The sequence below is a fragment of the Halichoerus grypus genome, chromosome 6 (genome assembly GCF_964656455.1).
Source record: "Halichoerus grypus chromosome 6, mHalGry1.hap1.1, whole genome shotgun sequence".
Lineage (NCBI taxonomy): Eukaryota > Metazoa > Chordata > Mammalia > Carnivora > Phocidae > Halichoerus > Halichoerus grypus.
Genome location: NC_135717.1, coordinates 170,521,866 through 170,547,206, shown reverse-complemented (window position 1 = coordinate 170,547,206; position 25,341 = coordinate 170,521,866). Strand labels below are relative to the sequence as shown.

General features: G+C 38.8%; 1 protein-coding gene across 7 annotated transcripts in view; it reads right to left on the bottom strand.

Annotated features, from left to right (window-relative positions):
* The window catches only part of TNRC6B (trinucleotide repeat containing adaptor 6B), a 239,739-nt gene that overhangs the window by 135,724 nt on the left and 78,674 nt on the right, over positions 1-25,341 (bottom strand). For 5 of the 7 annotated variants that reach the window (XM_078076651.1, XM_078076652.1, XM_078076653.1 and 2 more), the window contains exon 4: positions 12,279-12,346. The exons of the other annotated variants lie outside the window; for them this stretch is intronic. In XM_078076651.1, coding sequence (XP_077932777.1) covers positions 12,279-12,346 — 68 coding nt within the window. The remainder of the gene's footprint in view (positions 1-12,278; positions 12,347-25,341) is intronic. 7 annotated transcript variants of the gene reach the window in all.

The following is a 25,341-nucleotide window of genomic DNA, read 5'->3' as shown; positions in this document are numbered from 1 at the left end:
TTTTGGGTTTTGGTTTTTTGGGGTTTTGTTTTTGTTTTGATAGTAGTTATCCTAATGTATGCAAAGTAGTATCTCATTATGGTTTTGATTTGCATTTCTTTGATGATTAGTGATGATGAGTGTCTTTTCATATGCTTATTGGCCATTTATATATCCTTGGAGAAATGTCTATTCAAACCCTTTGCCCATTTTTTAACCAGGTTATTTGATTTTTTGTTGTTGAGTTGTAGTTCTCTACATATTCTGGATATTAACCCCTTAACAGATATATGACTCGCAGATATTTTCTCCCATCTGTAGGTTGCCTTTTCACTATATGGATTGTGTCTTTTGATGCACAAAATTTTAAAAATTTGATGTAGTCTCATTTGTCTATTTTTGCTATACTTTTGGTGTCACATCCAAGAAATCCCTGCCAAGTCCAATGTCATGAAGCTTTTCTCCTGTGTTTTCTTCAAAGAGTTTTATAGTTTTAGGTTTTAAAGCTTAGGTCTTTAATAATTCATCTTGAGTTAATTTTTGTTTTTGGTATGAGACAAGGGGCCATCCTCATTCTTTTGCAAGTGGGTAGCCAGTGTTCCCAACGCTATCTGTTGAAAAGACTCTCTCCTTCATTCCCCACTGAATGGTCTTGGCACCCTTGTCAAAGATCACTTGACCTTATATGTGAGTGTTTATTTCTGGCTTTCTATTCTATTCCAATGGTCTATTTGCCTGTCATTATGCCAGTATCACACTGTTTTGATTACTGTAACTTTGTAATATATTTTGAAATTAGGAAGTGTGACTACTCTTTGTTCTAAATGACCGATTATTTTTATAAAGTGTGCAAAGACAAGGTATTTTCATCACTCTTAACCCATACTGTTAAAACCACAGCCTCTTTCCATCTTAACTTTCCCCCAGCATGATTCCCCCTGTCAGTAGAGTTAGAGTGGTTGCAGGCATTTTAGGAATCTGCAAAAAGAAAGTTAAATTGGTGATATATTCATTTTGAGATTAGTGGAATATATTCATGTGGTTCTCAGTCATGTCTGTATGGTCGAGTTATTGTTACCCATCCTTGTATACAAAGATGTGACTGGGCCAACTTACTCTGCATCGTGACAGAAATGTGCAGGGCCAGATCATATCATGATGTAAATGTGTCAATTCAAAGAGTATTTCAAAGTAGCCAGTGTACAAGAAAAAAATGAAGCCTTGCAATATAAAGGATACTTGATAGAGATTTTCCCAAAGTTGATAACAATCTTAAAAATTTATATAATTTTACTCATAACAAGCTGTGAGGCTGAAAGGAACTTTGCTAATCTGTCAATTTGAAAAACCATATTCTGATCAACCATGCTATAATACACAATGAATTACTTTTCTATTCTCTCTTTAGAAAACATCACAGAATTGTTACAACATGAAAGGGCAACAAAGACTATACAGCCAAAAAATGTAGAGAAAAAAGTTTCACAGTGATGTGTTAAGCAGTGAATACAAATATTATTGCTATTTTTCTGAATTTTGTATTTGTCAATTTCAACGTTGCCATTTTTGTGATTTCTTTCCTCATTGTAAATAAATGTTCACTTCTGTACAACTTGTATTTGAAATTAATGCTCTTAAAGAGCATTCCCACGAAACCTAGATTCACTCCTGGTCAAAAAGAAAGGTCTCTTCGCCTGAACAAAGGCATATAGTGGGGAAGGAAATGAGACGTGCATGGAAGGCCCTATGGAGAGCATGCATGGAAGGCCTTATGGAGAGCCACTGGATGGCTGCAGAAAGATCCTTTAATTAATTAATTAGCTAATTAATTAGTTTTTTTTTAAATAAACTCTATGCCCAACATGGGGCTTGAACTCATGACCCCAAGATCAAGAGTCACATGCTCTAACCAACTGAGCCGGCAGGCTCCCCAAGATCCTTAATTTTTTTTTTAAGATTTTATTTACTCATTTGAGACACAGATAGAGAGAGAGAGAGAGAGAGAGCATGAGCAGGGAGAGAAGCAGAGGGAGAGGGAGAAGTAGGATCCCCGCTGAGCCAGGAGCCTGACGCGGGGATCGATCCCAGGACCCCGGGATCTTGACCTGAGCCAAAGGCAGATGCTCAACCATCTGAGCCACCCAGGCACCCCAAGATCCTTTAAACAATAGAAAAAATATTCATAGGTAGGCTAAAGGCCACTTAATGGAGGCCCCCAGAAGCAAAGAAAAAGTTCAGACTTGGATAGAAAGGCATCTTCTGCTAAACAAACAATAATCAACAACTGGCTTATAGGTAGAGATGCTTAAAGAATAGTGACAAAATCAGGTCTGTTGGAATATATTTAAGAAAGCATTGACTATAAAGTCAAACATGATACGTTATCAATTCACTTCCCTTCTGCTAATAAAAAATAAAATATTCTAGGGTTAGGATTTTTAATAACTCCACCCCAGATTTTCAAAGTGAGTGTAGAACAGGGATTCTTAGCACTCAGACATCTTCATTCATTCAATATAGTATACTTATTCACATTTTCTATGTGCCATTGGCAGTGACCAAGCTGACAAAGGCCTCTGTCCTTGCACAGCTGGAGATCTAGCAAAAAGCCTTAACCTGCCTGCCATGGTATGCCTCCTCTCTATCACGCTCTTCACCCCTCCTTCAGCCCGAACTTCAGGGCACAGACATTCCCAGCTGAAAGGGAAACCCAGGCCAAGTAAGTGCTCAGGGCAGAGCTTGTCTTCACACCCTCTAGTGATCATAACATTTTGGGGAAATAAACACTAGTTTCTCTTCATGACACCCCTGGAGATTCTTACAGCTGAACTTGTAGTTCTTTACCTATAATCGCTATTTCAAACATTTCAAAACATTTTATAACTGCATGATAATAATAACATCTCCAAAAAAGAAGCCTTAAAACACCAATTTCAAGGAACCGGACAAATACATCTTGCCTTTCAAGTAATGTTTTTCCATAAAGGCAGTTATTTTGCCCATAAGCAAAATATAAGCTAAATTATTAAGACTATTATAAAATTAACAGCAGTTTTCTAAGAGCTGCATGATCTACCCTATTCACTGTTGGTTAAAGTCACCACTCGAACCTGTAAGTAGTAGCAACCCACATTTTCAACTATGAAACACATAGCTCCTGAAGTTACTCTTATTGTAATTAATCCATGGCCAGACATCCAAGAAAAACCTCATGAAATAGAATTCAGAACTTATTATGTATGATTCTGAGACTCTTGGGGAAAAAAAAGGTGTTTTCAGAGAATTAATTTTTTTCAGTCACTTCAATGCAAATTACAAAATTTATTAGCAACGGACAGTTTCCCAAAGACCTAATACAAAATGTTTATGGTTATACTAAAATTCCCAGCAGCAAAAATTCCATAAGCATAACTATCATCTATTGAACCTCTTTGTGGCATTTTCAAAATACCATTAACTTGAAAATAAAACTCATTTCCTTTCTCTTAAAAACAATCTAAGAAGATTATATAGAAATCCAACTATTCTTCTGATGTCCAGCTTACTGCTGTGTAATAATGATTGAGTTTACACAGAGTTCAGTTTGGTACTTCTTAGTAAGTTTATTTCAACATGTACTTATTTTAATGGTTTAAGGAAAAAAAAAAAACTGGTGAAAACTGATGGTAGAACACAGAAAATGTTAAAATAAAAACACCTCTTTCCTATAGCCAAATACCAAAGTTTCTATTTTGAAGATAATTATGTATAAGTGACTTGGAAATACTTTTTTTTCCTTTGTGTGTGTGTGTGTGTGTGTGTGTGTGTGTGTATTTAGGAAATACTATAGAGCCCCATTTTTTTAAACAAGCACCCAAAAGAATGGCTGTGAAAGAACTTAATGTTAAATTTGGTGGTTAAATATGAAACAAGGAATATCCTAATAAAAGGAATCCTTAGTGTAGAGACTGAGGAAGAATAAGCTTTTTTTTTTTTTTTTAAGATTTTATTTATTTATTTGACAGAGAGAGAGACAGTGAGAGCAGGAACACAAGCAGGGGGGAGTGGGAGAGGGAGAAGCAGGCTTCCCGCCGAGCAGGGAGCCCAGTGTGGGGCTCGATCCCAGGGCCCTGGGATCATGACCTGAGCCAAAGGCAGACGCTTAACAGTCGACTGAGCCACCCAGGCGCCCCTGGGAAGAATAAACTTTTAAAAGTTGCACTGCAGTATAAGATGAATCTGAGGAAGATAGAACTGTAAGTTAATGAGTTAAAGTAGGAACAGAAATAAAGATAAGGTAAGGACAAGCTGTTAGAATTAATGAAAGGTCTGCATAATTAATAATTCAGAAAAATTGAAAGGGCATTTTATATCTAGACATTTAAGTTGGGAAGAATGTAATTAGTAAGAAGAGAATTTAATCAAGACATCGGAATTAAGACATTTAAAAAATAACACCTCAAGCACAAAGCCATATTACACCACACTAGCATATAAAGAGCAATGTTGACGCCATAAATTACATTCTTCCCTCCAAATCAATATAAAACTATCTTCAACACTTTGATTTCCATATGGGTCTCCCATGCAAGCTCTGAATAGATTCTCCCTTAAAAAAGGGAAATCAAAGATGGCACCCCAAGGGTGTTGAAATACAGGAACTGATATAATAAATTCTACCAACAATCTTAAAAAGGGGATACTTTCTATGTAACACATTATAAAATGAGATTTTTAAAAATTTTAATATGTATGCTTTATTTAATATAACACATATAAAAGATTATCATTTCAACATAAAATCAATGTAAATTATTAATTTTACATTTTTGGGGGGGTACTAAGTCTTTGAAATCCAGGCTGCATTTTGCATTTAAAGTACATTTAGGGACACCTGGGTGGCTCAGTCGTTAAGCGTCTGTCTTTGGCTCAGGTCATGATCCCAGGGTCCTGGGATCGAGCCCCACATCGGGCTCCCTGCTAGGTGGGAAGCTTGCTTCTCCCTCTCCCACTCCCCCTGCTTGTGTTCCCTCTCTCGCTATGTCTCTCTGTCATATAAATAAATAAAATCTTTAAAAAAAAAAAAAAAGTACATTTAAATTTGGTTGCTAACTTTTTTTTTATTGTGGTAAAAACACATGAAATTAAATTTACCATCTTAACCATTTTTAAGCGTAAAGCTCAGTAGTGTTAAGTACATTCTCATTGTTTTGCAACAGATCTCTATAACTTTTTCATCTTGTAAAACTGAAACTCTATACCCATTGAACACTGATTCCCTCCTCCGTCCCCAGAGCCCTTGGCAATCTTTACTTTTCCACTTTCTGCTTTTATGATTTTTAACATCAGATACTTCATGTGAGTGGAATCATACTTCATGTGAGTGGAATCATACAGCATTTGTCCTTTTGTGACAGGCCTATTTTGCTTAGCATAATGCCCTTCACGTTCATCTAGATTGTAGCATATGACAGGATTTCCTTATTTTTAAGGCTTCATAATATTCCATTGTGTGTATATACATTTTCTTTATCCACTCATCTGTCAATGGTTGCTCCACCGCTTGGCTGTTATGAGTAACGCTGCAGTGAACATGGGTGTGCAAATATGTCTTTGAGATCCCACTTTGAGAGATCTGTTATTGTTGTTTTGTTTTTTTAAAGATTTTATTTATTTATCTGACAGAGAGAGACACAGCAAGAGAGGGAACACAAGTAGGGGGAGTGGGAGAGGGAGAAGCAGGCTTCCCGCTGAGCAGGGAGCCCCTGGGCTCAATCCCAGGACCCTGGGCAGAAGCTTAACGACTTAGCCACCCAGGCACCCCGAGAGATTTGTTTTTAATGCTGAATTTTCATAAAATGAACCAAAAGATTCAAGAAAATTCAATTAACAAAGATTTACTAGAAAAACTGAATCACTCTCGTACATTAAAGGCAAATATCTTTTGAGAATATGAGTCAATTTAAGCATGGAGATTTAAAGCTTAGACTTGTTTGTAAATTAGATTTAAAAAGAGAAATTAAAAAGAAGCCAAACTCATTAATACAGTTGACCGTTGAATAACACAGGTTTGAACTGTGTAGGTCCACTTAAATGCAGATTTTTTTCAGTAAGTACAACACAGTGCTGTAAATGTACTTTCTCTTCCTTATGATTTTAAAATATTTTTTCTCTAACTTATTTTATTGTAAGAATATAGCACAGAATATATATAACATACAAAATAGGTGTCAACTGTTTATGTTATCAGTAAGGTTTCCAGTTAATAGTAGGCTATTAGTAGTTAAGTTTTTGGGGAGTCAAGAGTTACATGTGGATTTTTGACTGTGGGGGGGGTCAGTGCCCCTAACTCTTGTGTTGTGCACCAAAACTGATATTTGGCTGCAAATAATTTACAACAAGTAATCTGCCTACAAACATCTAGACCATCACTTGTCTCATAAATAAAACCAAATCAAGAGCCTGTCTTGGGTGGAAACATTTTATATAATATGAGTTTTCAATAAGCATAGTCAAATCTATGAGCAACTATCTACTTATGCTGCTTTTTGAAAAGCTGTTATAGTTCTATATTTACCCCTGTGTTGAACACATTATGTGATTAATGCTGTGTGAGTTTAATTAGTAATTATATGGCAATAAACTTAGCTTGTTTGATTTGTTACAGTAGCTTGTAAAGTAAATATCCTCAGAAAAAGGATTATATTAGATATACTAATAGTTCATAAACCTCATTAAAAAGCAACAATATTGAAACAATATATATACACAAAGTGTTTAAAGCTATACACTCTACCAAATCTTATTCACACATACATCAGAATTCAGTACAACATCTAAATATTAACAGTTTAGCACAGATATTTCTCAATGTCAAAAGTCAATTATTTTTTAAAAGGGTTTTCTATATGCATAGCTACCCTAACCTGCCTGTTTATAGAACTTAGTTCCACTGAAATAAACATCACGGAAATAAAATAATTTTTTCAAAGCTTCTAGCACTTATGGTAAAAATGTTAAATGATGAAGCAAGGAAAGTGACATAGATCAGCTAATAAAAATAATTTTAGTCCTAATCCTTACAAGAATTTGCTCCATGACCTTGACGTTCTATTATCCCTGTGTTCCATCTGCCTCCATAAATGAAATAGGCTGTTCATACAAACTGAGATCAGTGAATGAGAGCCATTTTGGAAATCATTTTGGAAAAAAATTTAGATCTCTGCCTCATATCATACACAAAAATGAGTACCAGTTCAATTAAGATGTAAAGGTAAAGGGGTGCCTCGGTGGCTCGGTTAAGCGTCTGCCTCCTGCTCAGGTCATGATCCCGGGGTCCTAGGATTAAGCCCCGCACTGGGCTCCCTGCTCAGTGGGGAGTCTGCCTCTACCTCTGCCTCTGCCCCCCTCCCCCCCACCCCCGCTCATGCACATGCTTTCTCTCTCTGAAATAAATAAATAAAATCTTAAAAACAATTATTTTTAAAGATGTAAAGGTAAAAAATAAAGCAGGAAAACTAAGGTATTTTATTACATTAGGGTAGGGACAACTTCTCTCAGCAAGCACAAAATATAGAAGCTATAAAGGCTGACTGATTTTACTACATAAAAATGTTTTAAGTTTATTAGTATGAAAGATACCCCAATGCTAAGAGATAAAGATAGGGAGAAAATATTTAAAACATCTCAAAACACAAAGGTTAGTATTTATATTTTATAAAGGGCTCCTACAAAGCTATCAAAACAAACAATCCAATAGAAAAATGGGAATAATATGCAAATAAGTGATACATAAAACTTAAAAATCTATGGCCAATAAACTAACAAAAGATATTCCATCTCATTAGTAGGCAGAAAAGTGCAAATTAAAAACAATAAAATATTAGGGGTGCTTGGCTAGCTCAGTGAGTGAACACACAACTTTTGATCTTGGGGTTGTGAGTTCAAGCCCCACGTTGGGTGCAGAGATTACTTTAATAAAACAACAACAGGGGTGCCTGGGTGGCTCAGTTGGTTAAGCGGCTGCCTTCAGCTCAGGTCATGATCCCAGGGTCCTGAGATCGAGCCCCACATCGGGCTCCCTGCTCGGCAGGAAGCCTGCTTCCCCCTGTCCCTCTGTCTGCCGCTCTGCCTACTTGTGCTCTCTCTCTATCTCTGTTAAATAAATAAATAAATAATCTTAAATAAATAAATAAATAAATAAAACACACAATAAATTATTAGAGTGGCAAAAATTTAAGGATAAATAATTTTATTGTCATCAAAGGTGAGGAGAAATGGGCATTCTCATACACTGTTGATGGAAGGCATCATGGGTATAACTTCTTTAGAAGGCAATTTGCTAGCAGCTACCTCCATGCAAAAAAAAAAAACCAACCAAACAAACAAACAAACAAAAAACCATCCCATGAACCAAGAGCTTCATCTCTAGAAATTTATTCTACAGAAATACACCTGTGAATAAAGATATAAGAATAAGGATGTTCAATAAAATATTATTTATAATAATCATAGAAGTAGAGACCACCAAAATATCTACTGGAGAAGAATGATTATAGTCCATCCATTCAACAGAATGTTGTGCAGATGTTTAAGAGAATGAAATAGGCTATGAAAGATGCCAAATTTAAAAAGCAAGTGATAGAAGAATTATGCTGGGAAAAAAACCCTCTACTTAGTTGTTTTAAGATATACAGAAAATAGGGGCCCCTGGGCGGCTCAGTCGTTAAGCGTCTGCCTTCGGCTCACGTCGTGATCCCAGGGTCCTGGGATTGAGCCCCGCATCGGGCTCCCTGCTCCGCGGAAAGCCTGCTTCTCCCTCTCCCACTCCCCCTGCTTGTGTTCCCTCTCTCTGTGTGTCTCTGTCAAATAAATAAATAAATAAATCTTAAAAAAAAGATATACAGAAAATGGGGTGCCTGGCTGGCTCAGATGGTAGAGTGTGCAACTCTTGATCTCAGGGTTTTGAGTTCCAGCCCCACATTGGGTGTGGAGCCTACTTAATTAAAAAAAAAAAAAGAAAAAAAAAATATATAAAATAAAACAAAATATACAGAAAGTGTTTACAAAGATTAGGGGGGAAGAAGGGTAAAAGGAGAGTCTCATTTTTATTTCTCTATCTATATATACCATTTGAATGTTTTATGATAAGCATGTACAGTTGCCCCTTGAACAACATGGGGGTTGGGGTGCTGACTCCCCCACACAGTTGAAAATCTGCTAATTATTTCTGACTCCCCCAAAGCTTAATATGAATAGCCTACTGTTGATTGGAAACCTTACTGATAACATAGTCAATTAACACCTATTTTGTATGTTATGTGAATTACATTATATGATTATACGATTATACAGTTTATACAAATCATACAGTTATATGAAGTGTATTCTTACAATAAAGTATGCTAGAGAAAAGAAAATGTTTAATTGATTGATTGATTTTTAAAGATTTCATATATTTATCTGACACAGAGAGAGCAAGAGAGCACAAGCAGGGGGAGCGGCAGATGGAGAGGGAGAAGCAGGCTCCTTGCTGATCAGGGAGCCTGATGTGGGGGGCTCAATCTCAGGACCTGGGGTTCATGACCTGAGCTGAAGGCAGACGCTTAACCAATTGAGCCACCCAGGTGCCCCGAAAATGTTTTATTTTTTGTTTTGTTTCGAGTTTTTATTTAAATTTTAGTTAGTTAACATACATAGTGTAGGGGCACTTGGGTGGCTCAATAAGTTAAGTTTCCATCTCCTGATCTCAGGGTTGTGAGTTCAAGCCCCGCACTGGGCTCCATGCTGTGTGTGGAGCCTACTTAAAAAAAACAAAAACAAACAAACAAAAACCAAAGTGTAATATTGGTTTCAAGAGTAGAATTTAGTGAAGAAAATGTTTTAAAATCATAAGAAAAAGAAAGTACATTTACAGCACTGTCCCATATTTGTCTGGCTCAGGCAGAAAAGTGTGCAACTCTTGATCTTGGGGTTGTGAGTTCGAGCCCTATGTTGGGTGTAGAGATTACTAAAAATAAATAAACTTAAAAAAATTCCATGTATAAATGGACTTGCTCATTTCAAAACCGTGTAGTTCAAGAGCCAACTGTGTTATTTTTATAATTAAAAAAATTAAAGACTAAGTGGGAATTTCACAAGTCATTTGGCAATGTGTACACTTCTAGGATCTAGAATGTAGTATTCAGTTCCTAGATCCTACTAACCAGATTCAATCATCCTCTGCCAACTGCAGTTCTGAGATACCAAAATCATCATCATCATCATCATCATCATCATCATGTTTTTATTTTTGTTGCCTCAACCAAAAGAACACATTGCCTTTGCTCCCCACTCCCACAGAAGAGGTAGACAGGTCTAGGGGAGGAGCGTCTAGTAAGAAGAGTCATTTCTGCTTTACCATTTCAATATATGACAGCAGAGCAGGCTCAGGAAGAAAAACAAAACAAAACCAGAAACAAAACAAAACAGGATTCATCTGTGAAAAGGCAGTATGAGACTCATGAAAACAAAACAAGTTAAGGACACAACACAAGTCCACGGGGCTGTCTGAAGCTCTCTAAAAGAACACCATTTGTATAACACAAAACTTGTGGGAGAATCTGCCCCAGTGATGCCTTCTGAATACCTAAAGAGGCTGATACAGGATAGGGGTTACTGGAGCAGGTTTTTAAAGATAAAGACTAGTTTACTTGGGAAATGGATACCCTCTGGAGAACAGAACTTTCATCTGTGCTTTAAAAATAGGCTTAATGTCATTTTCATTGCTTCTCCCAACTCCCTCTTATCCATGAGACTTTGATCTTAACACTGGCATGGTTTTGCTAACCATAGTACTTTTTGGGAACACAGCTCTGAAGGCTGGCAAAGGATTTGTGTTCAGGAGATAGTATAAAACACCTTTATGTCAGAAAGATCCAGGTTCACATCCTAACTCCCATTTCAAGCTGCATTCCCATGGACAAGTTACCTACCACAATCTCTTGAGTAAAATGGTACACTGTCATGAATGGAAATAACACTCACAGCATCTAACCAAAGTACCTTGTGCACAGAAAACCCTCATCAAATAGGAGCTATAATTTTTATATTATAAGACCTTTGACCAGAGTGTGGGGTTGGGGGAGTGGGCAAGAGGATGGGGAGAAATACCTGAACTGTTTCTGTAATTCCACTGGGACTCAATGTTTGGCATTCTACTTTGCTAAAGATGAAATGATTCCATGAGCCCATGTAGAATATAAGTGCGTTTGACAGAATACAGCAAAGTTAGGATTTATACTGTAAGCTATTTTTAAAACTGCCTGGTTAGCAAATTAAACCAGCTGTGAAAATATCCTGGTTTCCATTCACAACAAATACAAGACAAACATTCTCCTTTAATGAACCTGGCCTTGTGGCAGCACAGCATATTCTGCATAATTCATTCCTAAGGGTTATGGAGACATCATTTTCATAAGACAGACCAAAATTAAACTATTTTCTAGGAAAAAAAAAGATGAGACAGAGGAGTTTCTTTCTACAGATTTTCAGTAAATTCCATGAATTGCTGTCCCATTTAGCTTAGGAGGCTACTGTCTGAATAAAAGAAGTTATGTCAATACTTCAGGCCAGCCTTTACTATGCTTCCTTTAAAAGGGCATATGAAACACCAGTCTTCTCTGCAACACAATTTTTCAAGTTCTATGGCAAAGGGAGGAGAAAAATCTGCTCACGGTCACCAATAAGCTACTCCGAGGACTCCCAATTTCAGATTTAAAACTGATCACTCTTTAAGAAGTCAGGAGAGAGATCTTGAATTATTCAGAATGTTGGCTAAGTTATATTATTTATGATTCCCGTTCCTTTAGGGAAACAAATTGTTATTTAAACAGAAAACAGAAGTATAAATAACTAAATGAAATAGAATTTCAAGAAGTACTATTCAAATAAATTCACACTTGGAATGCAGGGAAACAATCTATTCATTTAGTGCATTTCATAAAGACATAGCTAAGAAAAGGATATACCACCTTAAACTTTCTTTGGAAATCAACCAGACTGAATTAGTTCAATTTGGAACATCCTGAGCCTTAAAGCCTTTGCTAAAGTGTAACATAAATTTTGATTAGCCAAGTCTGAAAAACTACAAAGCCAACTTTCTTGCCCCTCCAGTTAGTCTGTCTATAAACAGAAGCAATGCATTAACAGCCACCAAAGCAACTGGTGAGTTCCACAATGTGCCCAACGTATACATCCTCTGCAAACAGGCTCTCAGCATGTTTAACCAAAGTACTTTGAAGATCTGTAATAGGACCCCTTTTAAATAAACTGTGACTCACTGTTTGCTTTCTTCACCAGGAGGTGGAGTCTTGCCATGCCCTTCCATTACAAAATCCTCCTGTTCCACCTGCAAAGGCAAGCACCACAGGTCAGCAGTAGTCAGTAACTAAGATGAAACTCACTCAAAGTTCCAGGGCCTGCCCTGTGCAGAACCACATGGCCACTGCACTCTATTGCCTGGTCCAGAAGCCAGGTTTGCTCAAGGCATCTCTCCTTGAGTGACTAGATTTGTGGAACAGAAAAGGAAACGTGTTGACTTGCAACTCACATACTTGTAACAAAAAATTAACATCCAGAATATATAAAGAAGTGCTATGAATCAATGAGAAAAAGACAATGTACCAGAAAATTTTACAAAATAACCAAGTAGGAATTTTACTGAAGAGGATGCACAAATGAAAAGATATTCAATCTCATGTCAACCAGGAAAATGCAAATTAAAACCACAAAGAGATACCATTTCACAACTACCAGGTTAGCTAAAATTAAAAAATTGGGCAATACCAAGTGTTGGCAAGGGTACAGAGTAAGAGCAACGCTCATCTACTCCTGGTGGGAAGAAAAATTGGTACAACGACTTTTCAAAAGTTTACCACTATCTGGTACATTTGACTATGTATTTACTGTACAAACTAGTGGTTGCACTTCTAGATAAATACTCTAGAGAAACTTTTACACATACATAAAAATATTTTTGTAGAATTATTTTTAACAGAAAAAAACCCAGAACAAACACCCATCAATAGTAAAATAAATAAATATACTATGGTGTTTTCAGACAACAGAATACTATACTATATGAAAATGAATGAACTATAGCTACACACCGCAACCTAGATGAGTTACAAAAACACAATACTGGGTGAAAATGCAAATCACAAAAGAACACACACACAGTATAATTTCATTATATAATGTTCAAATATACACATTCTAAAACTGTATATATGCACATGTATTTAGACGTGTATGTGCGTACATATAGTTTTTATTTTTATTATTTTTTTAAGATTTTATTTATTTGCGAGAGAGAGAGAGAGAAAGCATGAGACAGGGGAGAGTCAGGGGAGAAGCAAACTCCCCGCTGAGCAGGGAGCCCAACATGGGATTCGATCCTGGGACTCCAGGATCATGACCTGAGCCGAAAGTAGTCGCTCAACCAACTGAGCCTCGCATCCCTATATATAGTTTTTAAAAACTATTTTATTATTATTATTTTTTAAAGATTTTATTTATTTATTTGACAGAGAAAGTGAGAGAGCACAAGCAGGGGGAGCAATAGAAGGAGAGGGAGAAGCAGGCTCCCCGCTGAGCAGGGAACCCGATGCGGGGCTCGATCCCAGGACCCTGGGATCATGACCCAAGCTGAAGGCAGACGCTTAACCACCTGAGCCACCCAGACACCCCTAAAAACTATTTTTAAAAAATGAATGACATACAAAATTTAGGCTAGTGATTCTAGTCTTAGGCAGGGGCATATGCAGGGTCCTGGGGTATGCCTGTGGTCTACTTCTTGGCCTGTGTAGTAGGTATATGGGTGTTTGCTTTGTAATTATTCTTTTAACTACGTATTTCTTTCTTTTATATATGTATGGTTTATTTCTCAATACAAATATCAAAGGGGGAAAAAAAGCATTTTACTATTCCAAGTGGTTTACTGATCTGGAAGATCAATGACCGAGACAGAGCTACCTCCATAAATGGAGACTGCCTACCAGTCCTATGAAAACTCTCCCAAAAGGCGTAACTTACAAAAATCAAACAGATGTATTCAAGGAAGGAGACAGGACTATTCCCAATTTAGAAAAATAGTTATAGGACCTAATAATCTGGAAGACAGACAACAGTAACATACACACACACCACACTGGAACCAAAGAAAACACAAGGCTTTCCAATTCTGTCTTCTCCAGTCTTCATTTCTCAAGAATGCTAGAGAAGATGGGACAATATTAAGAGGCTAAGTTTCAAAAAGGACAGAAAAGTAAAGAGGTGTTCGTAATTTCCATTAAAGAAACTGGAGGAAGCATACACAAGAATTAATTAAAGACTCACACTGGGCATACTGTAAAATTCAAACCAGGTTTTGACTTTATTCTTAGGAACTTCCTGACTCTGCAGCCTGTGGGACTTAGCCAAGGAGAGGGAGGATTCTCCCATCCTAAGTTTACACTTAGGATGTAAAAACTCTAGAAGAAAAAAACAGTATTGCAGAGGAAAACTTATGAGGAGCTAGAGATGACCAGGTTGTGTTACAGGAGCGTATATGTATGTTTTTAAAAATTACTGTGTTGTGCATTTTATACACTTAACTATATAAATGTTATGCCTTAATTAGGAAAAGCAGGTGACAAACTGTTTAAATTTGTTAAGCTTCTTGCAAACTCAAGCATCAATCATTTTCTTAAAGACAAGAATGACTATTCTCTCATTTATATGTATTATAGAAATTTCTTGATCCTTCATCTTTAAAAATTCTCTCCAATTGGGGCACCTGGATGGCTCAGTTGGTTAAGCGACTGCCTTCGGCTCAGGTCATGATCCCAGGGTCCTGGGATCGAGCCCCGCATCGGGCTCCCTGCTCGGCGGGAAGCCTGCTTCTCCCTTTCCCACTCCCCCTGCTTGTGTTCCCACTCTCGCTGTCTCTATGTCAAATAAATAAATCAAATCTTAAAAAAAAATAAAAAAAATAAAAATAAATAAAAAAATAAAAATAAAAATTCTCTCCAATTAAAGAGCTCTAAAAAAAAAAAGAGCTCTAAATTGTGTACCTTGGCCTCTGCTTAGTAGTTTTTTTTTAAAGGCTTATCTGTAATCAATTTCTAATTAAATACAATAATAATGAGAAGGTCGAAGAACCCACAGCTTTGACAATCTCCTCCATGTGTGCTCCCAATCTTTAACTCCAGCCCCCATGTTATTCATACTAGTCTTCTTCACTTGGATGGCCCAGTAAGTTCCAAAATGAAACATCATCGTTGTCCTCAAATTTCTTCTCCTTTATTATATCCCCTATCTCTGCAAATGGTACCATCATTCACTAAGATCCCCAAACAGGAAATCTATACAGGTATTCCCCACTTTCTGAAAGTCTGTGTTATACCACTTCACTTCTACAGAAGACCTATGTTAATACCTAGTTTTGCGAACCAAAAAAAAAAAAATCTGAAGAGGATTTTCACTTTTTTACAAAAAAAGGCAAAAAGCAAAGTAGCGTTCAGTGTTGGTTTTGCAGCCAGCCATTATAGAGGCACGTGCACCCTGAGCAGCGAGAGGGGCACCACCAAGCTCCTTCCCTGGGACTACACTCAGCATCTCAGCATCCAGCCGCCAGGGCTTGGAACTTTGTGAGCATCTGTGCTTTATCTTGAGTTATTTTGAGCATCCGTTAGCAAGATGTGTCCTAAAGCATCAGAAAAGCCTAGGAGAGGTTATTCTCTGGGTTTGGGAATGCGCCAAGATTTTTCCATATAAAGAAATGGTCATTGTTTCTTGGTTTTATGCAACATTTGGACTTACAAAACATTTCATAGGAAAGCTCTACCTTCAGATAGTGGGGGAAACCTGTCATCACACAAGAATCTAAGGTTCCCCCCTTAACCCCACATCCTACTAATCACCAAGTATTGCGGCTATTACCTCTTAAATAGCCCTCATATCCATCACCCCTTCTTTATTCTCTTTAACTGCCATAGTTAAAAGCCAGCTTCTCTAAATCTCACTACTACACAAGCCTTCTCATTGGTCTTTGTGCTTCTGGGTCCCATCTCATTTTAATACATCCTCCAAACCACTTCCATCAAGTGGGCTTTGTAAATGCAAATCTTATTGCATCATTCTCCTTGAAATTCTTCAGCAGTGCTCCATCACCTACGCTGAGGGATAAAAGTTCAGTTCATTTGTCCAAACAATCTTTTCATCTGCCTCTGCCTCACCCACTCTGAACCCCTGGTGGGGCATACAACTCCTTAATCCCTGTACCTTTACATGTACTGTTCGCTCTTGCCTAGAAGCCCTGGCCTTCTGCCCACATACAGTTCAAATTCCTCCTCATTCCTTTAAGTGCCAATTCAAATGCCTTTCCCCAGAAGACACCATCTCCTGCAGCAGGGTTCACAACTTTTCTCAGTCTCCATCACATCAGAAGGCAATAAAAATGGTCCAGAAAGATCACTGCTCCTTATTGCCACTTCCTGTTTTTCTCATGTCCACTTCCAGTCCCTTCCCATCCTTACTTCTTTCTTTTCTACATTTCATGAACACTTTTGGACTTAATTTGATGATCTCCACCACTCCTCCCCCTTGACTTCATTTGCAGGAGTTTCAAGATTTTTTTTTTTTTTTTAAAGTAGGCTCCATGCCCAGTGTGGATCTCAATTCGGGGCTTAAACTCAACCCTGAGATCAAGACCTGAGCTGAGATCAAGAGTTGGAAGCTTAACTGACTGAGCCACCCAGGTGCCCCTCAAGATTTTTATACATAAAATGTATACCATGTCTTTACCTTTCTCCCACTACCATTCATTCATTCAACAAACATTTACTCAGCACATATTACACGCTAGGTGCTGGGCTGAGATAAAGGTGAAGAAGATAGTCGCTGCCCTCAAAAAGCTTGCAGATTATTGAGAAAGACAAACAAAAACCAGTCAGTTACCAGCATTGTATGGTGACAGATGGCAGCTACACTTGTGGTGAGCATAACTGCAGAACCATAATAGCATAATGTACAGACCTGTAGGATCACCTGAAACTAATGTAACACTGTGTGCTGACTATACTCCAATTAAAAAAAAAACACATGACCATACAGTGGGAGAAAGCAACGCAAGGATACAGGAAGGGCGCTTGACACAGCCTGAAGGAGTCAGACACACTAAACCAACCCTAGGCAGGCGACTTTCCTCCTTCCTAATTCAGCTAGGGAACGGGCAGGACCCACGCTGCTCCACACCAAGGTCCCTCAATTCTGAAATATGACTCAGGCCACAAGCTCCTATTGCACTCCCTCCCTCCGTCTGAACCTGGGAAGAGTTCCTCTAACTTCTAGTTCTGCTGTTTGTCCTCAGTGTCCATTTAGAGGCTCCCCTGACAGGCATATCAGTGATTTTTCTCCTTAGTGCCCTAGATTTGCTCAACACCGACTTGTTTTTAGTGTATTTCTGCCCTACCAATCCCTTAACTTTTTCTCCTTTGCTCTGGGAATACAGAGCATAGCTGGAGAAAGTTACAAAACTGGTTCCTTTTCAACCCTACGCCAATTAACTTCCACTCAGTGCTCACATGTCAGCACCTGGCCTGGAAGGCCCTTCTTCATCCTGTCTTTCTGGTGAACTTCTACTCAGCCTTCAAAGACTGGTTCAATTGTTACTTTTTCTAGGAGGCATTTTTGACAACTAGCCTTCCTCCTGGGAACTTCCCAAGGTGCTCCTTCCCACTTACCCTGCAAGGCCCAACAAGCAGCTGTGATCCTTTGTTCACCCATTTCGAGTCTGCTGGTGAGTCTTGGAGAGAAACAATGTAATCTTTGTGCATCCCAGAATCTAACACAACCCTTCTTGTTGGTCATTCATTCAGCATACCTTCTAAATGCCTACTGTGTGCTAAGCACTGGGTTGAAAAACTGAATGAATGTCTGACCTACATCACATTCTTCACTCATTCATTCTGTACCTTCTCCACTCTCCTCCAAGATTCCAAACCCATCCATTAGGCATCCTCCCTAGTCTGGCCTTTCTGAAGATTATCCTGAAAGCCTATCTCACACAATCCCCTTGGTTTCTTCTTGTCTGGATTATGCAGATGAATCTGCATCTTCACCCATTTTCCCCCACTCTACTGCTCTGCCAGGCTCCCCTCACCACTTGTATTCTAAATGCATGACCTACACCATACCACCTCCTCTGGGACCTTACTGTCTAAGGAAATCTTTCTTCCTTTCCAGTAAATCCATCCCCTCAACTGACAAATACTTTATAATCTCTTCTATTCTGAAAAATTATTGTTGGCCTTGTGATACCCTCCAAATATCCTCCTGTTTTTACCCTCCCTTTCACTATCCAAATTATTAAGAGAATAAACTATACTCCATTACTTCCATGTTCTCATCACTGATCTGGTAAAACATTGGTTGATTGATTGTTACTTAAGTAACAGATAATATGATTTTATTTTTTTAAAGATTTTATTTATTTGAGGGGGGGCAGGGGGGAGGGGCAGAGAGAGAGAGAAGTAGACTCCCCACTGAGCAAGGAGGCCAACTCAGGGCTTGATCCCAGGACCCTGAGATCATGACCTGAGCAGAAGGCAGACAACCGACAGAGCCACCCAGGCACCCCTATATGATTTTAAAACTCAAATAATACCACCAGGCTTATAAACAAAAAATAGCACTCTCCTCTGCTGCCCCCCCCTTGGACCTCTCCTTCCCCATTCTCCCAATTTAAGTCACCATATTTGTTCAAATCAATATTCAGCGCTAATAGTGCTGTTACTAAGTGAATAATAGATACAGCTGAATCATATGGAATAGTATAATTAAATTTGCTTTTCTTGTACAATTTTTTGTTTTCCCTGGAACTAACAATTACTTTCTCTTCTTATACTTTCTTTCAATTTGGGGGGAGGGGTTAGTATTTATTATGTATTTTTCACTAATTCATCCTCAAACTCTCCAAGAGAGCTGTAAATCTCCTCCTAATAAATTCAAACACTTCATGTAATCTATCAACTTCATTACAGTCTTGGAGACATTCCTCAGGGGTTTTCTCCTGTTCCAGTCTAGATTGTTTGCTCTCTAGGCCACTCAAGAGCTGACACTTTGCCAGGGATGTCTTTTCCCCTTCATCTCTGAAATTCCTGGCTGTCTCTCCTACCTTGGAGCATCTGTTCCCCATATCCTTTGTCTTCCTCTTTTATGGTTTACTCCCTGGTTTAGGTGGAGCATATATTCCAGTGATTTCCTGATAAAAGGTATATGGGAAGTAAATTTTTTGAGATCTTGAATGACTAAAATGTCCTTACTTTATCCATATATATAACTGACATTTTTTTTTTTTTACCCACATACATAACCACATACATAATCGAATCAGAAGTTCAAGTTAGCAAACCTTTTTCCCTCCACAATTTTGAAGTGATGCTGCAGTATCTTCTAGTTCCCAGAGTTGCAATATAGAAATTTCACAGTATTCTAAATCCTAATGTTTTGGATATAACCTGTTTCTTCTCCAGAAACTTTTAGGGTCTTTTATTTCTCCTCTGTGTTCCACAAATGCAAACCCACTAAGTATTTTTTTTTTTTTTTAATTGAGCTTCTGGGTAGGCACTTGCAATCTAGAAACTCAGGCTCTTCAGGTTTAGGACAGTTTCTCTACTTATTTTGATAATTTTATCCCCTCCAGGAATTCCTTATTCAGTGTTGAATTTTTGGCATTGATCCATAAATTTTCTTCTTTTCTCTCCACTCGTACCTCTCTTTTTCTTTTACTTTCTGGAGATTCTCTCAACTTTACCTTCCAATATTCTAACTTTTAAAAGAATTTCTGTTATTGTAACTTAATTTTTGAAAGCTCTTTCTTGTTCTCTGAATACTCTTTTTTAATAGTCCTGTTCTTATTCCATGATTATAATACCATCTTTTATCTCTGAAAAATATTATAGATCTTTTTCTTTGGGTAAATACTTAGTACTTAGCAGTGTGTATCAGTTTGCTAGGGATGCCACGACAAAGTACCACAGCGCGTGTGCTTTCGGTAACAGCAATTTATTGTCTCACACAGACCTGGACGCTAGAAGTGGGACGTGAAGAAGGGCACTGGTTCCTTCAGAGGGCTGTGAGGGAAGGATTTGTTCCAGGCCTCTCCCCTTGGCTTGCAGACGGCCGTCTGCTCCCTATATTACCGTGTTACCTCCAAGTTCCTCTTTTATATTTGTTTTGGTCACTATCCTCCAGTCATAGGTTTTTATCAGATGTCTGGTCATCTTTGGTTATCGACTGATATTTAAGAGGTAAGCTGGAAAGAACTTGGGAGTGCTTTTTGTATGTGGCGAAGGGAGGGAAGGTTGCTTGCCCTGTGGTTGGCTTCCTGGATATCAGGAGGGGACCTGGCCATTTCACTGGGAGAACTCTCAGGTGTCTGCTTCTATATATTCCTTTTTTACCCCCTTGGGCTGTTCAATTACCCAGAGAGGTACCCTTTAATTCTCAGCCCGACTGATATAAGTCTGGCTTCCAGTGTTCTGGGACTGAATTTGGGAAGAGAGCTGGCACAGTCTCACATCATTGACTTAGACTGAATCTTTCTGCTTTGAGTTAGATACCTTCCCTCCACCTTGAGCCTTGCATGGTACGAGAGGGACAGCTATCCATCCGTGGATGTGCAAGGCAGGATACCTGGGCTTTGCTCCTTGTAAATTCTTCAGCCAATACCGCTGTTGTCAGTGTCACTCCAAAATCTTTCTGGCTTCCAAGATTTTGTTGGCATTTCTTATCTGTTTCATCTCCTCTTCCATTCACTTTATTTTTCTGGTGGATTTACGCTTGCTGAAATCATTTATGCTTGCTAAACTAATTTCAGTGGAGTTTTATTTTTTTTATTTTTTATTTTTTTAAAGATTTTATTTATTTATTTGAGAGAGAGAGAATGAGAGACAGAGAGCATGAGAGGGAGGAGGGTCAGAGGGAGAAGCAGACTCCCTGCCGAGCAGGGAGCCCGATGCGGGACTCGATCCCGGGACTCCAGGATCATGACCTGAGCCGAAGGCAGTTGCTTAACCAACTGAGCCACCCAGGCGCCCTTCAGTGGAGTTTTAGAAGGGAGTGGAGACTAATAACTAGGTTTAATTCACCATGTCCAGATCTACTTTTTTTTTTTTTTAAGATTTTATTCATTTATTCATAAGAGACAGAGAGAGAGAGGGAGAGGGAGAAGCAGGCTCCCGCTGAGCAGGGAGCCCGATGTGGGACTCGATCCCAGGACCCTGGGATCATGACCTGAGCTGAAGGCAGACGCTTAACCATCTGAGCCACCCAGGCGCCCCAGATCTACTCTTAAAACTCTTTTGTCTCTTCTTTTTCCCCCTCTATCAAAACTGCTCTATTTGGGGTGCCTTGGTGGCTCCGTCCGTTAAGTGTCTGACTCTTGATTTTGGCTCAGGTCATGATCTCAGGGTCGTGAGATGGAGCCCCATGTCAGGTTCCATGCTGGGTGTGGAGCCTGCTTAGGATTCTCTTTCTCCCTCTGCCCCTCTCCCACCTCTCTCCCTCTTTCTCTAAAAACAAACAAACAAAAAAACTGCTCTATTTAATGCCACCAATAAATATTTGCTGGTTGCCTCCTTCTTTAAAAAATTATTTGAAGGGCGCCTGGGTGGCTCAGTCAGTTAAGCGTCTGCCTTTGGCTCAGGTCATGATCCCAGGGTCCTGGGATTGAGCCCTGCCATTGGGCTCCTGCTCAGTGGGGAGTCTGCTTTCCCCTCTCCCTCTGCCTCCCACTTGTGCTCTCTCTTGCTATGTCTCTCTCTCAAATAAATAAAATCTTTAAAAATAAATAAATAAAAATAATTATTTGAAAATTTAACAGTTTTATGAGGTATAACTGACATATATAAAATTGCATATATTTATTCTATTTGATAAATTTCAACATATGTATATACCCATGAAACTGTCATCACAATCAAGAAAATGAACATTTTTGCTACTCCTAAAAGTTTCATTATGCACTTCCTTAAATTTAAAAAATGAGCAATTGTCCCCTCCTGCTCTCCCTCCCTGGGCAACCACTAATGTGGTTTCTGTCGTTATAGATTACTTTGCATTTTCTAGAGTATATATACATGGAATCACACAGGACATACTCTTTTTTTAGTCTAGCTCCTTTTGATTAGCTTATAATTACTTTGAAATTCATCCATAGTTTCATGTATCAGTAGTTCATTTCCCTTTTACAGCTGAGTACTATCCCATTGCATAGAATCTACCACAATTTGTTTTCCAGTCATCTGTTGATGGGTGGCTGTGTTGTTTCCAGATTTGGGCTATAACAAAAAGCTGTATAAACATTCATTTGGAAGTTTTTGTAAGGATGTATGCTTTCTTTTTCTTTGGGTAAATACTTAGTACTTAGCAGTGTGTATCAGTTTGCTAGGGATGCCACAACAAAGTACCACAGCTCGTGTGCTTTCGGTAACAGCAATTTATTGTCTCACACAGACCTGGAAGCTAGAAGTGGGACATGAAGAAGTGCACTGGTTCCTTCAGAGGGCTGTGAGGGAAGGATTTGTTCCAGGCCTCTCCCCTTGGCTTGCAGACGGCAGCCTTCATGTTCACATGGCATTCTCCTTCTGTTTGTGTCTCTATGTGTAAATTTCCCCTTTTTATTTTTTTAAAGATTTTTCCATTTATTTGAGAGAGAGAGAGAAATCAGAAGTGGGGGGTAGGGGAAGAGGGAGAGGGAAAAGCAGACTCACAGCTGAGCAAGGAGCCCAAAGCAGGGCTTGATTTCAGGAGCCTGAGATCATGACCCGAGCCCAAGGCAGGCGCCTAACTGACTGAGCCACCCAGGTGCCCCTAAATTTCCCCCTTTAAAAAAGACACTAGTTGGGGCACCTGGGTGGCTTAGTTGGTTAAGTGTCTGCCTTGGGCTCAAGTCATGATCTCAGGGTCCTGGGATTGAACCCCACGTCAGGCTCCCTGCTCAGCTGGGAGTCTGCTTCTCCCTCTCCCTCTGCCCCTCCCCCTGCTTGTGCTCTCTCTCTCTCTCTCTCTCAAATAAAGAAATAAAATCTTAAAAAAAAAGACACTAGTCACACTGTATTATGGCCCACCCTAATGACTTATTTTAATTTGATTACCTCTGCAAAGACCCTAACTCCAAACAAGGTCACATTCTGAGGTAATGGGGGTTAAGACTTCCAACAAAGGAATTTGGGGGCAAGGGCTGGACGGGGAAAATTCAGCCTCTAACAGTGGAATAGTTGGATCATACGGTAGCTATATGTTTAACTTTTTTTTTTTTAAAGATTTTGTTTATTTATTTGACAGAGAGAGAGAGACAGCGAGAGAGGGAACACAAGCAGGGGGAGTGGGAGAGGGAGAAGCAGGCTTCCCACTGAGCAGGGAGCCCAATGCAGGGCTCGATCCCAGGACCCTGGGATCATGACCTGAGGCGAAGGCAGCCGCTTAACAACTGAACCACCCAGGCGTCCCTATATGTTTAACTTTTTAAGAAAAAGTCTCTGTTTTCCAAAGTGGCTGCAGCATTTTATCTCCCCACCAGCAGTGTATGAGAGTTCCAGTTCTTCGTATCTCACCAACACTTGGTATGATAAGTCTTTTTAACTTTACCCATTCTAATTGTGACTTTAATTACATTGACATTGAACATCTTTTCATGAGCTTTTTGCCATCCATTCTCTGGTAAAGTGCTGTTCAAATTTTTGACCATTCTTTTAAGCAGCTTTATTTCTCTCTCTTTTTTTTTTTTTTGAGTAAGCTCTATGCCCAATGTGGGGCTTCAACTCATAACCCCAAGATCAAGAGTTGCATGCTCTACCGAGTCAGCCAGGCACCCCTAAGTATCTTTACTGAGATATAATTTACATACCATAAGGCTCACCTGTTGAAAGTATACAATTCAATGGCTTCTAATATATTTACAGAATTGTGCAATTATCACCACAATCCAATTTTAGAACATTTCTATCATCTCAAAAAGAAAATTTGTACTTATTGCCAGTCGCTCCCCATTTTGTCCTCCCTTCACCCTCCTTTCCAGCACCAGGTAATGGCTAATCTACTTCTGTCTCTACAGATTTGCCTATTCTGAACATTTCATGTATAAATGAAGTCATACAATATGTGCTGTTTTGTGTCTGTCTGCTTTCCCTGAGCATAATGTTTTCAAGTTTCATCCTTGTTGTAGCATATATCAGTACTTCATTCTCTTTTATTGCTGAATACTATCCAGTTATATGGATATACCATTTTGTTTATCTAAAGCATCAGCTGAGGGACATTTGGATTATTTCCACTTTTTTGCTATTATGAATAATGCTGTTATAAACACTTGTGTACAAATTTCTGTGTGGACACATGCTTTCATTTCCCTTGGGTGAATACCCAGGAGTGGAACTGCTGGGTCATGTGATAACTCTATGTTCAACTTTTTGAAGGAAGGACTACCAAACTTTTGCTCAAAGCAGCTGCACCATTTTCCATTTCCACTAGCAGTGTCCAAGGGTTCAAATTTTTCCACATCCTCACCCACACTTGTTACTGTCTGTCCTTTTGATAGCAGCCATCCCAGCAGGTGTGAAGTGGTATGTCACCGTGGTTTTGGTTTGTAGTTCCCTAATGAGTAATGATGTTGAGCATTTCTTCATGGGCTTACTGGCCATTTGAATATCTTCTTTGGATAAATGTCTTCCAATTCTTTGCTCATTTTTTAAATTGTTTGTTTTTTTTTTCCTATTATAGAGCTTTGAGAATTTTTAATAGATTCTAGATACAAGTCCTTTTTCAGGTAGGTGCTTTTCATGTATTTTCTCCCAGTCTGTGGCTATCTTTTCATTCTCATTAACAGCATCTTTCAAAGAGCAGAAGTTCTTAATTTTGATGTAGTACAATTTATCAATTTTGATTTATTTATTTTAAAAAGATTTTATTTTTTAAGATTTATTTATTTGAGAGAGAGAGAGAGAGCACGGAGGAGAAGGGGGGAGAGAGAGAGAAACTTCAGCAGACCCCATGCTGAGTGTGGAGCCCGACATGGGGCTGGATCCCATGATCCTGAAAGTACGACCTGAGCCAACCAAGAGTTGGATGCTTAACTGACTAGGCCACCCAGGGACCCCCCAAATATTTTATTTTTAAGTTATCTCTACACCCAATGTGGGGCTCAAACCTACAACCCTGAGATCAAGAGTCACACACTGTATGACTGAGCCAGTCAGGAGCCCCAGACAATTTATCAATTTTTAAAATTTAATGGTTGTGCTTTTGCTGTGGTATCTAAGAAATCTTTGCCTAGCCACAGGTTTTCTCTTACATCTTCTACTA